General features: G+C 54.0%; 1 protein-coding gene across 1 annotated transcript in view; it reads right to left on the reverse strand.

The window, feature by feature from the left end:
• Positions 1-2,666: 2,666 nt before the first annotated feature.
• FAM20A (FAM20A golgi associated secretory pathway pseudokinase) overlaps positions 2,667-13,996 on the reverse strand; it is a 35,224-nt gene continuing 23,894 nt past the window's right edge. Inside the window, exons 2-11 of the mRNA XM_037492843.2 lie at positions 13,306-13,490; positions 12,656-12,706; positions 11,205-11,283; positions 8,283-8,375; positions 7,316-7,431; positions 6,650-6,830; positions 5,638-5,747; positions 5,019-5,100; positions 4,487-4,546; positions 2,667-3,444 (exon numbers count right to left, since the gene is read on the reverse strand). Coding sequence (XP_037348740.1) covers positions 3,180-3,444; positions 4,487-4,546; positions 5,019-5,100; positions 5,638-5,747; positions 6,650-6,830; positions 7,316-7,431; positions 8,283-8,375; positions 11,205-11,283; positions 12,656-12,706; positions 13,306-13,490 — 1,222 coding nt within the window. The 3' untranslated portion in view covers positions 2,667-3,179. The remainder of the gene's footprint in view (positions 3,445-4,486; positions 4,547-5,018; positions 5,101-5,637; positions 5,748-6,649; positions 6,831-7,315; positions 7,432-8,282; positions 8,376-11,204; positions 11,284-12,655; positions 12,707-13,305; positions 13,491-13,996) is intronic.

Consider the following 13,996-nt stretch of genomic DNA (forward strand, 5'->3'; position numbering starts at 1 on the left):
CCCTGGAACGTATTGACTCTCACGGAATAGTTTTTTGCTTTTTTATTGACTCAAATATCGATGACTTTAAAACTGAAGTAGCATGATTTCAGGTTTTTTTAGCATGGAAGACTCTTAAATCTCACCTTTCTTACTCTGTCGAACTTTTACTCAGGAATTGGTATTGTGTATGTATAAAGTTAAAATTTGTTGATTGACTTAAGATCAAAGCTGTGATTTCATCCTTATGCAACCTTAAACCAAAACTACAGAGTCATATTTTCATTTCATTAGTTGTGCTCATTTAGCTAAGTAGCTTTGTGCTTTTACAAGTTACCACTAGATGGAGAGCTTTTTAAATCATCTCTATTAATCTCAGAATGAGTTAGAGTTGATGATACCAGTTATTTGTGGGGGCTGTATTTGGGAACTTGGAGAATTTGCCTGCTCGCTGACATTTATTTGTAACCCCCATCAGTGCAGCACCTTGACAGTGATTCCTGGATGTGAACGGCGTGGTGAAGAAGCTTGGACCTCAGTAGACCCCCAAAAGGACCTGGGATTACAGTGTGAGCATCAAAACAAAAAGGCAGGGTGTCTTTTCTGTAGTCTAGTTTGTGCTGCTTTTTGGGATTTTTATGTGTTCTTTGGGGGATGTCGCTGTATAAGAAGGCCCCCAAGTGTGGTGCTGAAGTGCAGGCTGGTGTCCCTGAGGGCACGGAGGCGGTGGTGCGTCTTAACAGAGAAAAGAACTAGGTAGGCATTAAATAGCTCCTCTCAGATGTGAGCTGCAGTGCTCTTGGCTGTGAGTTCAGTGTTAGTGAATCAGCCATATATGTTAAATAAGGTGTTCTTGACACATATTGACACAGCAAACAAGATCATGTGTTGATTGATCAACAAAAATGTTCTGAGCAGAGGCCCCCAGGAACCTAACACCTGTATTTCCTCTGCAAGCTCGTGTTGGCTAATTCAGGGTCTGTGACTTTATAGGCCACAAAGTGACACAGAGAATCAGCTGTATTTTTCTTTCCGAACTCAGATTTTCCTCCTGACTGTTGGGAAAGCTACGTCAGTTCCTCCTCATCCCTTTCTCCTGCTCGGTCACCTGCTGCGGTTGGCTGTCAGTGGCGCCACCGGCTTCCAGGCAGGGACAGGAGACTTCCGCCACGAGAAGCTGAACAGTGGTCCAGAATGAACACGGTGAAAGAGCTGGGGAGTGCTAAGACCGCCTTTTATTTTTTGCTCTTTTTTTGACCTATGGTGATTTTATTAGGGAAGTAATGGGATGTTTAAGAGAAGTGGACGGTTAGTTCTGTTCCCCGAGTGTGGAAAGCACACCAACATTCTTACTGCTGGCATCTGGAGGCCGGCGCTTGTCCTCGACATGGCTGGGTCCGAGGGAGCTGTGGCTTGCCTTCCCGTGGCGCTGTACTTTGGAAGTCCCTGCCCATTTGTGCCACTGCTTTGCCTAGATATTTGTCTTCCACTCACATGTAATTACCCAGCTCCCCTTTAAAGGGAGATACTGCCCAAAGGAGGAGTGAAAGATGGTGCAATGGGAAGAGCAGCCGGAGACTCACCTCAGCGAGGGGGTCTCTGGGGTGAAGGTTCCTCTAGTAAAAAGTTGATTTTTTTTTTTTTTTTTTTTTAAAGCAAATGACTGTGACTGCATGAATTGGGTGAGAAGTGGGGTTTTTTCGTGCATCAGTGGAGAGAGCAGCGGGGGTTAGGTTTCAATTGAGATGTGTGGTTCTAGTCACTGAGCCTCGGTTTTTGTGTCCATTGGAGGTGGGGGTCTGTCTCTAGCTTGGGAGGGTCGGAGGCCTGTGTTGAGTCTATAATGTGAGCAAAGTGCTCGTGTGTGGTTGAGCTCTGTGCTTTTGATGTTAAGACCCAGAGACCATGAGCCAGGAACCACGAGCCAGTAATGTGCCTGTTGGGGTCCTTGGGAGGTCAGAAGCACCCTGGTTGTTTGTCCTGGGGTGCTGTCTTTGGACACTTTGTAGAAGTTTCAGGAGACATCTCTGGTTCTTGACCTTGTATTGTAACCTCTTTTAGAGACAGCTCTATTTTAACCTGCTGGCCTTTATCAGAAATGCTCATTGGTGGGCATCAGGAAATTTTGCTTGTTGGTTGGCTAACTGTGCCATAGGAATGCATGCCTGTCACTTGTGGTTTCAGCCGTGAATTTGGGACTAAGAAATCCGCTTATTAAAGGTGTTTCAAATGTCAGGCACCCTGTAGGGAAAAGGTTGAGGAGACGGGACCCCTGATACACCCGCTGTTAAGGGAGCCTTGGAAACTGAGCTTGACCTGGGCTTTTTGAGCAAGTCACAGAGGGGCATTTAGAGTGTCGGACCTCCAGGCAGCTGCCAGCCGCTCGCCCCTTGCTGGCTGGTGGGGTTGGTGCCTAGATTTATGGGAAGGGGTTGTGGGAGGCCCTGGCTTTTCTCCTGCCTCCATGCAGGCTTTGGTACCTGCGGGGCCCACCCTCAAGGTCACCCTGCTTTTCCCCCCATTAAAATTCTGCCTATTGTTAGTGAATGCTAATTGTGACATCCTTGATGTCGATGTTGATATTTAAGTACTCTTCAGATTGAAATACCCATTTTCTGGTATTTTGAGCAAACCCCTGTGTTATTTTTATCCCTTGTAATTATATTTCCGAGAAATCTTGACCGGTCACTAGAGATTATCATACACAGATTGGGCCAGTGATTAGAATATAAGAAAGTCTCAAGTCTGCTTTAAGCAAATTTGAGAGTTAGCATTTTTTAGATTTTTTTGTCTGCTTGCAATCTGCTAGGCATTTTATCTGGATCAGGGGTTATAACTGTAAAAATAAGGATCTGAAAGTTGAGTTAGGTCTCCATTTGATGTCCTTTTATTTGTTACAGTTAATAACTCTCCTAGGAATAAGGCTCCAAGCCTGACCCGTGTCCAGAATTTGCAGGAGACGTGGGAGATGGTCCGGGGCCCTGATGAAGCCCGTGCGTCCCGGGAAAGAGGAACCACAGCGTCCCGGGCTCCTACAGCAGAAGGCACCAAGGAGGAGAGTTCAGTGGGTCCCCCTTTCGCTCTTTAAGAACAATCCCAGTGCCCTGTGGCTTCCTGAGTCCAGGGCCTGCAGTGTGGGTAGGGCACGTGAGCAGCAGCTGAGGCCATCACTAGCATTTGACATGGACTCTTGCAGCCCTTTAGCTTGGCACATGAGCCTGGCCCGAGTCTGCGGCTGGCTGTTCTGCTGGGTCACTGGCGACCACGCTCTGCTCCCCGTGGGCCTCGATGCACCCCTTCACCGTCTTTAGGATGAGCTGGAGCCGCCGGTCCAGGGCCAGGAGGTGGGGCTCCGTGAGGACGGGGGCCAGCTGGTCCTCCAGCAGGGACTCCCGCATCACCTCGCTCAGCCTGTAGTCGGCCTGGGCCAGCAGCTGCAGGTGCAGAAGTGTTTTCCTTTTGATCCTGCAGGACAGAGGAACCAAGTAAGCATGAAGGGAGTCACTTGTGTGACCCTCCTTCCCCGCCATCAGCTGTGGCGGCTGTTGCTCCGAGGGCCTTCCAGTGTCTTCTTCTCAAGCACATTTTCATGAAAACCAGGTAAAAGGGGATTCATGAGAGATGCAGTCCTTCGCCCAGTGGCCTTCTGGTGAAGGGCTGCGGAGTCATCTGTACTCGTTATGCCACGTCGCGTGTCTGCTGTGACACTGCCAAGGGGAGCGAGGCGGGAAGTGCTTGGCGATGGCTGCTGAGAAGGCCCTCGTAGCTGACGTGTGGCATCCCAGAAGCGTTAGCGGGCACCAGAGGCTTCTGGGTGGTTTCTTGTTAACTGTCTATTTCTGTCAGATTCTATAAGCTGGGGGGTGGGGGGTGGGGATAAAAAGGCATGGGCCAATCTTGACCTTGCCTTTGATTTCTTTTTATGTGGGAATCAGACTTGGACTGAAATGTAAGCAGCTCCATGGTCTGACTTCTGTAACCCCCACGGGAGGAGGGGAGGCACATCTATGGCCCCCTAGGAAGCGGATAAAGAGTTTATAGTTGGCTTTGCCAGGTGTGAACCACATGCTTATAATTAACCCTGGACCCTGCAGCTGAGCAGGGGGACAGTCGTCCAGTGGGGCTGAAACACCAGAGAGCTCTGGAAGCTGGCTAGAGAGTCTCCCGAGAGTCTCGGACATGGGCTTATGGGACTCAGGATTTTGCTAAGATGGTGAGCAAGTAGCGATATTTCTGAGCTGTGGGTAGTAGCGAAGCAGAGGTCTGAGCAGTTGAATCGAGACTGTCTGGCTCTGTAAAAGCAGGTCACCCAGTGGATTCAAAATGGGGAGGTTTAAAGGTCAGATCCTAGGACCAATCAGGTGTTGCCGGGAGCATTTGTAGCTGCAGTGTAAGAAACAAGGTAACCCCTGTCATCCTAGACCAGTGGCAGCTGATGCAGACTTTAGAGCCTGGTTGCAGCAGGATGAGTGTCACAGTTGCACCTACCCTGGAGCCCCGGGCTCACCTGCAGCACTGGGAGAGCGGCGACAGGATGGAGAGTTCATCGTGGGAGTGTCGACCAAACCTAGGAGGAGAAAAAGGCATCATGGCGGCATCTTCCTCCTCCATGTCTGCTTCTCTCCCTCAACCTTATTTTGAACCCCAGCTTGGGACACATTCTGGCGCCCAGTACCTTTCCTAAATCAGGCCCGCAAGTCTCCATGCAAAGAAGTTAAAACCAAGCACGCGTGTGTGCATTGGTTCATCACATTCATTCACCAGCCACGGTGGACTAGATGCAAGACGAGCCTGGGCTCCGCCTCCAGGAGTGCGCTGTCTAGTGAGTGACAGAAAGTCCTCAGTCCCTCACCAGTGCCCCCGGGGCGGCGGGGTGTGTGTGTGTGGATAATCAAGCAGTTCTCAGCAAGATGGAGGAAAAGAATGGAACAAGCAGGGCAGGAAGGATGTGGCCGTGTGGCCCTGTTCTGGGGTGTCTGGTTTCCCCTGAGCAGTCACACAAGGGGTGTCGGGGGACAGGGCAGTGCTGGGACTCTTACCCTCTGGCGTTATCAAGATGAATAAGGAACCCATCATCCCCAAATTTGGTGAACATCTCATAGTGGTGACGGTCCATGTTTCCTGCAAAGGAGGCAGACACTGAACAGACGGAAGCTGACCTCTGAGCTCTCCCGAGAACAGGGGCCTGATTGTGGGGGCCAGGGGGCTGAACCCGGCCTGCTGTCCCCCAGGTTCTCAGTGGAGTTGCAGAGGGAGAAGGGAGCTGAACAAGCAAACAAGCCCTAATTTGGACTGTTCCCAAATCCCAGGCTTTCAGCAGCTCCCTCCCAGCCCCTTGTCCCGGCTGCTCTGCTGTGTCCCTGCCCCTGTGGGCCTTCCTCGGCTTCCCGAGGGCATGAGAGGGGGTGGGTACTGTCTGTGGGTTCCCCCATGCTGCACAGCCATGGCGCCTCTCCCTGGCGCACCTCACTTGGTGAAATGCACATGCAACTCCAGAGCTGAGCCCTCTTGCTCCCTCCTGCGGGGTCGGACACCTGCCTCCGAGTGGTGGCCCTGAGAGGGGGCCTTGGGGCCTTGCTGCCAGTGGCGTCGTCTGAGGCCTCGGGGAACCCCAGCCCACAGCACAGCCCACTTGTCCCGCGGCCCGGCGCCACCTACCTATGAGGAAGTCGAAGATGGCCATGTCGATGATGTTGAGCAGCCGGTTGCTGCTGCTGTAGGGGGGCACCTGCTTCACCGTGTCGCAGTACAGGGGATTGACCTCCCACCTGAGGGGGAGAAGAAGTCCTGGGGCTGGAAGAGCCAAGATGGCAAGGTGTTGGGGCCCTCGTCACAGTGCCCGCCCTGCCGCTGCTCCTGCCTTGGGCTGGAGGCAGCTGGTCAGCAGCAGCCGGACCAAGACACGGGCTGCGGAGGCCACGTGGTCAGAAGGTTCTGGGTTCTCCCACCACACGTTTGATGGGCAGCCACTCTGCGGGGTGCTCTCCTGGCTGCTGGGAGGCCACACGCCAGAGGGGAGAGGGTGGCTGGGCCGGGCAGGGTGAATACGTGTTCCTCTCACCTGGTCTCTCGGCCTCGGCCCTCCAGCTCCCCCGAGTGAGCTTCCCTCCACACCCTTCTCTGTCCTCTCGCTCGCTCACGTTCCTCTAACTAGAATGCGCCCTCCTCACCATGGTCCTCTTCAATTGGGGGTCTTATTCAGCCGTCACAGTCCCCTAGGAACTGTCATGGTTATTCCCATGGCGACTGGGGGGGACTGGATTGGTGAACCTACACGTTCCGTCACCTCGCGACAACTGAGCACCCACTGCTAGCCTGGCTAAGACAGGGCCACAGAGCGCTGTGTGCTGGGCCCGAGGAGACCGCTGAGGTCCTGGGCCCCAGAGGCCCGGTGCTGCCGTGGCTCCTGCCGGCTGCTCTAAGCACTACGTTGCATTGCTGGGACCTGCCTGTTCTGTCTGCCCACCAGGCCGAGGGGCTTTATTTCTGCACCCCTAGCATGTAGTGCTGGGTACACAGTAGGCTCTTTAGAACCAGACAAATGGCTGAAGGGTGAGAGCAGACACAGGCCAGCTGGCCCTAGGGTGCTCGGTGGGGCTGCACATGCTCTGCAGGCACCGTGGCATGGCCCTGCGTTGGGGGGGCGGTGGGCGAGCAGGGGGCAACTCACTCCTCCTTCCCTGCCAGCGTGTAGGAGCGGATCCAGGGGTTGGGCACAGACAGCCGGGGGGCCAGGTTGAGGGACGGCAGGAAGGCGGACAGGGAGCCTTCCAGCAGGTGCGGGCTGCCGCAGACGGCGTACTCCGTCTTGCACATGTAGGGGCACTTGGCGAAGAAGCACACGTTGCTGGCTGGAGTGGGGAGGAGAGAGCGTGAGAGCAGGGCTCTGGAGGCAGGTCCTTCCCTGCCAAGGAGCCCCACCAGGAGGGAAGGAGACCTCTGCGCGCCCAGCTCTAAAGGCAGAGGGGCTCGAGTGCCACTAAACGGCATCCTGGTGCCAACACAGGTCTCCGAGCTGAGAGTGTGGGCCCGGCCCCACTGCATCCTGTTCCCAGGACTAAAATTCTCTCTGTCCCAATGGGCAACACTGATCCCAGGGAGCCTGGCACTGTGGTCAGCGCCCACACGGGCTGGTTAGCACCTCACCTGTGGCCCTTCCCCGTCCCCACTTCAACCTGTGCTCTGCCCAGTGGACTGGCTGGGAGTGTGTGATCCACCCCCCCCCCCGCCCCCCATAATGGATGGGCTCCCGGCAGGGGAGACCCCTGCTGAGTGTGACAGTGGCCACTGCGGCCGCGTTCTTAGATCCAGAACATAACTTTGGCTGGCACTCTACCTGGAGAGACGAAGAAAACGCTCTGCAGGATTTCATTCTTGGTGACCTCTAGGATTTCCTTGGTGACGTTGACCAGCCTCCCCACCGTGGGTGGCACCCGCCGGAAGTCCAGGATCCTGACAGGGAGGGAAGATGTTCAGAGCTGAGCCATGTGTGGAGTGGAACCCGTTCCATCCAGCCTCCTGGGCCGGCCACGCAGACAGCCATTGTGCGTAATTACACCAGGGCGTCTTGGCCTTCACTGTGCACGAGACACCCGGGAGCCAGGCCCCAAGATTCAGTGGGGCAGGGGAGGCTGAAGAGCCCCCAGCCGGAGCCCAGGCAGCCCGCCCACAGACACGCCTTGAGAGGCCCCAGAAGGAGGCAGGAAGTTCAGGCTGTCCCTCCACAGCACACCCAGGACTCCTTAGCTCAGTGGGAATGAGCACAGACTCCCTCTATTTCAGATCAGGAAACGAGAGCAAAGGGCGAGGTCAGGTCCATGGGCGGCAGCTGCAGTGGCAGGACCAGGTAGTGTCTTCCTAAGAGATTCTTTTTTCCCAAAGATTTTTCATACATACAAGAACTGGGGTACAGGCCAGAGATGCGGGGGGTGAGAGGATGCCCCAGAGACAGAGCGGGGAACAGAACAGGCAGACTGACTGAAATACACTGCTGAGGGGAGCAGCGGGCGAGTCAGGAGAGGTCTGCTGCGCCATGCAGGTAGCTCCCTGGCTGGGGATTGAACTCGTGCTGCAGAGGCTGCGGATGGCTCCATAGGTTGTGTCTTAACCCCTTTTGACACCAAGGAGGCCCATCTTTCTAAGAGATTGTTTCCATTGCATTTGTTCTGCAAGTCGTGGGGAGGGGTGGGACATGTGGGGTTCAAAGGTGTGACTGAAGTGCAAGAAGATAAAGAGGCCCACCTAGGGACCCCCCCCCCAACCCTGCCATCAGCCCTGTGTCCCCTCCCGCAGCCAGAGCCCACCTGTCCAGATGGAAAGCTGCGATCTCAGCGTTGTGCCTCTGAAAGTCAATGAAATAGAAGAAGTCCTCGGGCGTCTCTTCATCTCGCTGCTGTCTGGAAGGAAGCAAGGAATCACGCCCTGGACTCAGACTCCAGCTACGAGCCGGAGACAGGAGCCTGTCGTCAGGGCCAGAGAGGAAGATACAGGAGGGAAGGAAGACTCCGGAAGGCCGAGGCGTCCGCGGAGACTTGCAGGGCGGGAGGAGCCAGGGCTCTGACCAGACACCCGCTGGCACCACCAACGCCAAGAACCCAACTTACGCAGCTTTGGTGGCTACAGCGGCTGATTCTCTTAAAACCCCCGTAGTTGAGAGAGGAGGGAGCACAGACCTTCTTCTGCAATGTAAACAGGAGGGGACTGGCTGGCAGAACCCGAGGCCCCAGAGACCAGATGCGCAAGGGCAAAGAGAGGCAGGTGTGAGACACACTTGATAAAAGTGCCCCAGAGATGCAATTTACATGATGGTGAGAACAGCAGACAGCAAAGTGCCGGGCCACAGGGTGAGGGGGAAATAAACGGGCTGTTTATTTATCAAATCAGCGGAATGTCAGCGCAGCCCAGAGGGTTGAGGGACGCTGGTGTAGGGGATGTCGATCTATCTGCATTTTTAATTCTCGAACGGGTCCCTGAAAAGCCTCTGCCTGCCTGAGCACAGAGCTGGTAGGCGTGGCCTGTCGGGAGGGCCTCCCAGTCACCACGGCCATCACGGCTTCCGGTCCCTAAACCGTCTCACTGCTAATAAACAAGGAAGGATGATGCTCTTTAAAGGATTTTATAATCCACCTCTGGGGCTGCTGGATGGCTGCAAAAGCAATCTGAATGCAGATAAACACAATGTTGCTGAAAGCCGTAAATAAACAGCACCCGGTATTTCACACAGTGATGTGCGCTTTGCCAGAGGATATTAACTCGCCCGGAAACCACAGCCAGGGGCTGCCAGGAAGAGGGGTTCTATTTTAAACGGTGCACCCCACTTCAAGCTCAGCCCCCACCATACGCAGGCCTGTGGCTCCTCGCCAGCATCGCCCATGTCTGGGCCAGCCAAGGTCCCCTCTGTGCCCTGATCTCGCTTTAATCCCCCATTCTCTACGGAGAATTTGTCCACAGAGTGTCTCTCTCTTCAAAGCCCTTCAGGATTTCCTAAAACATTTCCTCATTTTTGCATGGCGTGAGATGGTAGAAGGGGTTTCAAAAGTGAAAGTTTTTTTAACCCACGCCGATGTCCTTCTTACTGTGTATGTGACATTAAAAATACCATCCACAGTTACGTTCATAATGTGTATCACCCAAAGGGTCATCTCTACACCCTCTGTTTAATAAAGGAATATTCTTCACCTTTCAAATCTAATTATTTTTATTGAGGCCACATGTTGGTTTGCAGCCCTGGGTTTTAGAGATGTTGGCCCAAGTCCACACCCTCCACCAAAGCCCCCAATGTCCCCCATCACAGTCCAGTCACACTTCTCTCTGCTTTGCTCCCCACTGCTCCAACCTCCCCCAGTTCTGCAGTCAGATTTCTAGGGTTTGTTTGGTTTAGTTTGTTCCTTTGCTTGTTTCTTTATAGACAAATGCTTTTTAAATTACTTGTAGAAAAAATCCACATTTAAGAAACATTTTAAAATGATCCTACATTTGATTATTTTTATAAAATGCAGATTAAACCTCATGTCATGGCAGAATAGGTAAAACGCCTTTTATGACCTCACCTCGGAAGCTTTTGCCTTATATTCAGGGGGGGAAAAGCAGGTTAATTCTAATAACCTTTGCATTCTGGTTTCTGAGGGGCAAGGCCGAGGTCTCAGGCTGCTCCTTCCTGTGCTTTTGTGCAAAGAAAACACTTTCTGCAAGGGGAGCAGTTTTTCTTCCCCAAATGTGAAAATGAGTGGAGTTCATCCTCTCTCAGTTTCCAGCTTTAAAAAACCAGAGCCATTTGGTGTGCCATGCAAGGATTCTGTGGACTGGCCACACGTTATTTCATCCACTTACAGGGCTACATTTTAAAGGCAAATATTTGCTGCTCTTATGAATACAATGCTGTAGTGGCGAGCACGCAGGCTGGCGAGCCTCCCAGCCCCAGCAAATCTTTTTATCCTCTCTCGGGGCTCCCTCTGGCCTCACCTCTCTGTCGTTACTCTTCCTCCCGTAGCTGTCTCCCACAGCCGTCTGTGTCTGAGTGACGCTGCCCTTACACCCGGCTGGCCTCCAGGCTCAGGTGTGCACACTTACGCATGCGCACACCCTGCTCCAGGTGTCCACTATCAGGCCTGAGTGCCCGGAGCCCACGCTCCCAAGCGCCTCCTGCATTAGCACAATCAAGGCCGCAAGTGGTAGCCACAGAGGCCCGTGGGGCAAGAAGCCTGATTGAATCACTTACCCTACAGATATAAATTAATTCGAAAGTGTAGCTGACTTTGTCATAGCCTTTTTCCATTGTCTAGTTTTTCAATCAAAACAAGTTTACTATGTAGCGCTCTGTAAGCATTCTGAGCTTCCTAGCCCTGGAAAAAAGTGGGGATCAACTATAGAGGGGAGAGTGTGAATTCAACAATCCAGCTGCCTGGGTTTGCGGGCACTGCCTGCTGCGGGGAGACCAGCAGGGTGAGCGGGCCCTGCTGGGCCTCGGGGTGGTCCCCTGTGAAGCAGACACTCGTGGTACTTGTCTCAGTGACGTACAGACACCATCAATTCAAGAGTGCACAGGTGCTAGTGAGCAAGGCCCCGATGGAGGCCAGCTCTACTAACTCTAATTATCACCAGAACCAGCCCCAAAGAGATTCTCCAAACGACTGGCTCGATGAGGTCTGACCACTTATATGAATGTTTGGTCCAGACTCTCGGGGCAACCACCATGGGGCATGGCAGCAAGGACTGGGGTCACTTACCTCATGGGTTTGAACATGGCCTTGCCGAAGTCCGAGAACCTCAGCACCAGCTTGAGGTGGACGCCACTGGGCTTCACGACTGTGAGGGGGGAGGGGGTATTAGCGTCCAGCCTGTGCTCAGGGTGCTGACCCTCTGTTCAGTCAATAAACCCAGCCCCCCCACCCCTTCTCTGTCCTCTAACTTCATTAGACTCTGAAGATTTGTCTGATTTGCAAAGTAGCCTCTGACTTGCAAAGTAGCCTCTGGTTTGCAAAGCCTGCAGGTCAGTTCCATCCTATCTGCCCTGACCCTGCCCAGGGGCTCAGGACAATATATTTTTTGACTGTTAAAGGGGCAAACAATGCAGCTTTCCCTGGATGGATGCTCCTCAAAAACCCCAAGGAATGTTTTCCTAAGAGGAGAAGCACTCCACTCCCTTCAATGGCGCCTCTATGATTCCAACGAGGTCACTTGGAACGTGGCATGCAACTGGCTTGTAGAGTTATCTACAGCTCTTCCTGGCTGGGACTGTACACCTGGGCTGGGACAGGGCTTGGTGACAGAGACACCCTGTCCTTGCATGACCTTGACAGTGAAGGCTGACTGGCCTCACCTTGTCCCTGGACCGAACCCCCTGAGGGTCTGCCAATGACTCGCTCACCCCTGTGTTCCCTAACATGGCAAACGGTGGGTGTTTAAGAAAAGGAGGACCCAGGACCCTGTATGCATCAAGCTTTTGACACACATGACATGCACAGAAACTCCTGATGTGTGTTCAGTCTCTGAGGTCCATGGAGGAGGCTACTCAAGGCCAGGGGTGACTGGCCGGGGGTGTCGGTGTCCAAGCTGGCCCGGCCACTCTGAGGGCTGGGGAGCTCAGTGGCCAGCACACTGTCCCCCAGTCACGCGCTGTGGCTGGGAACTGTGTCAGGCACCCCTCTTTCTTGTTCTAGTCATCCCTCACCCCCCTGGTGTCAACCTTGGTTGCCTGAGAATCACGTGGAGGGATTTTAAAAAGCTGATGCCCCGTTTCATCCCATGCAAATGAAACCAGCCCCCACCCCTCTACTTTCAAAGCTCTCCAGTGACCAGTGTGCTAGGGGTGGGAAACCATTGTTAGGATTGTGCCTTCAACTTGGAGATGGACTCCCGTCCTGGGGGATGTTAACATCTACATTCTGCCTGAGAAGACCAGAGCAGGACTGAGATTCTGCATTTCTCACAAGCTCTTCAATGATGCTGACCCCCAGCCACACCCCAACCAGCAGGGCCCTACGCTCAAGCTCCCCTAAATGCCTTTCTGCTGGGGGAGGAATGCAGAGTTCTCAGGGCCTAGGCACAGAGGGACCCGCTCCTGGAACTGCCCAGCAGGGCCCCGGCTGGAGTCCCCAGGGAGTGGGCACAGCTGTCAGGTCCTGGGGTTCTCGGGCTGTGATGGGGGGCTGGGTGGAGGCGGGGCCAGGTCACTTACTCTGGGTGCAGTCGCACGCCCCAAGCAAAGCTTTCTCGTCCTGACTGTAATCTGCAGAGGAGGAGGAGGAAGGTGAGACATCTGGGGCTTTCCTAGGAGACCCGCCCCTTGTGGCCTGAGACTCTGGCTTGGAAGCCCACGGCCTGGGGCCCAAGACTATTTCACAGGGGACGTGCAAGCTTCAGGTGGCTGTGCTTGCCCCCTGCTGCATCCCAGGCCCGGGGCTCTTGAGCCTTGCATGGACACCCCAGGGGCACCGGGGAGGGCAGCTGATAACTCGCTGTCACAGTGCCTGGAAGCTCAGAGCTGAAGATGGGGGCCTGGCTTGATCCCAGCTCCACTGTTGGGTTTGTGGCCAAGGAGCTTAACCTCTCCGAGCCTCAGTTTTCCCATCCATATAATGGCAATGGAAACGTCCATGCCAATAGGGTCATAGTGTGAAAGAGAGCAGTAATGGGAGCAGTCACCTCCCTTAAAGGGGACGGAACCCCACCTTCTGCCTCCCTGGCGGCTGTGGTGATGGTGTCTGGTCTCTTTCAAAAGGGAAAAGATCAACGCCTGTGCTTTCCTTCTTCTATCGGGTATCAGTCAGCCCTTGACTGCTTCACCATGACCCTGGCCAGGGGACGGTCCTCCGCCCCCCTCCTCACCAGCGCTGATGGTGGGGAAGCGCCTCATGTCGTGGAGGAGTCTGCTGACGACAGGACTGGACCGGGAGTACAGCCCATGGCGGTTGATCCCCAGGTGGAACTGGAACCAGCTGGCCTCGAGTTGGAGCTGCAGCGGGGGGTCCAGGGAGGTGATGTTCAGCTGCTCCTTGTACATCTTGTGTCGTCTGGAAGAGCCAGAGAAACAGGAATGCAAAGACCAGCCGAAGTGCTTTGAGCTCTCCACCCATTCTTTCATTCGACAAGGGTGTGAAATCCCTACTGTGCACCAGGCTTAGTGCACACGTCAGAGGCCTTGGGAGGCAAACCAGCCACATGATCCTTCTTGTCTGCAGGGAGCTTACAATCTAGTGATACAGACAGGCACGCAGGGACGCTGTGCCATCCATGGACACACACTCAGTTACAAGACAAGCCATGACAAAGCCTCCGATGAGCAAGTGCAGATGGTAAAGAGCAGAACTGGGGGCCTCATATCATCTGGATCTTAGGGAGTGATCGTGGGCCTCTAGGCGCATTTCCCACTAAAAAGTCTGCATCTTTCCCCCGCCCCCCACCTCCAGTATTTGCAGACTTAAGGAGTCAGGAAATAGGAGAGAAAGTAATTGGTGTGAATGAAAAAAATGGGTGTTGAGGATCCCGTTAGGAGAGCTGGAATCCTTTTCTACCAGGG

The sequence above is a fragment of the Talpa occidentalis genome, unplaced genomic scaffold (genome assembly GCF_014898055.3).
Source record: "Talpa occidentalis isolate TD23 unplaced genomic scaffold, MPIMG_talOcc4v2.1 talOcc4.7, whole genome shotgun sequence".
Lineage (NCBI taxonomy): Eukaryota > Metazoa > Chordata > Mammalia > Eulipotyphla > Talpidae > Talpa > Talpa occidentalis.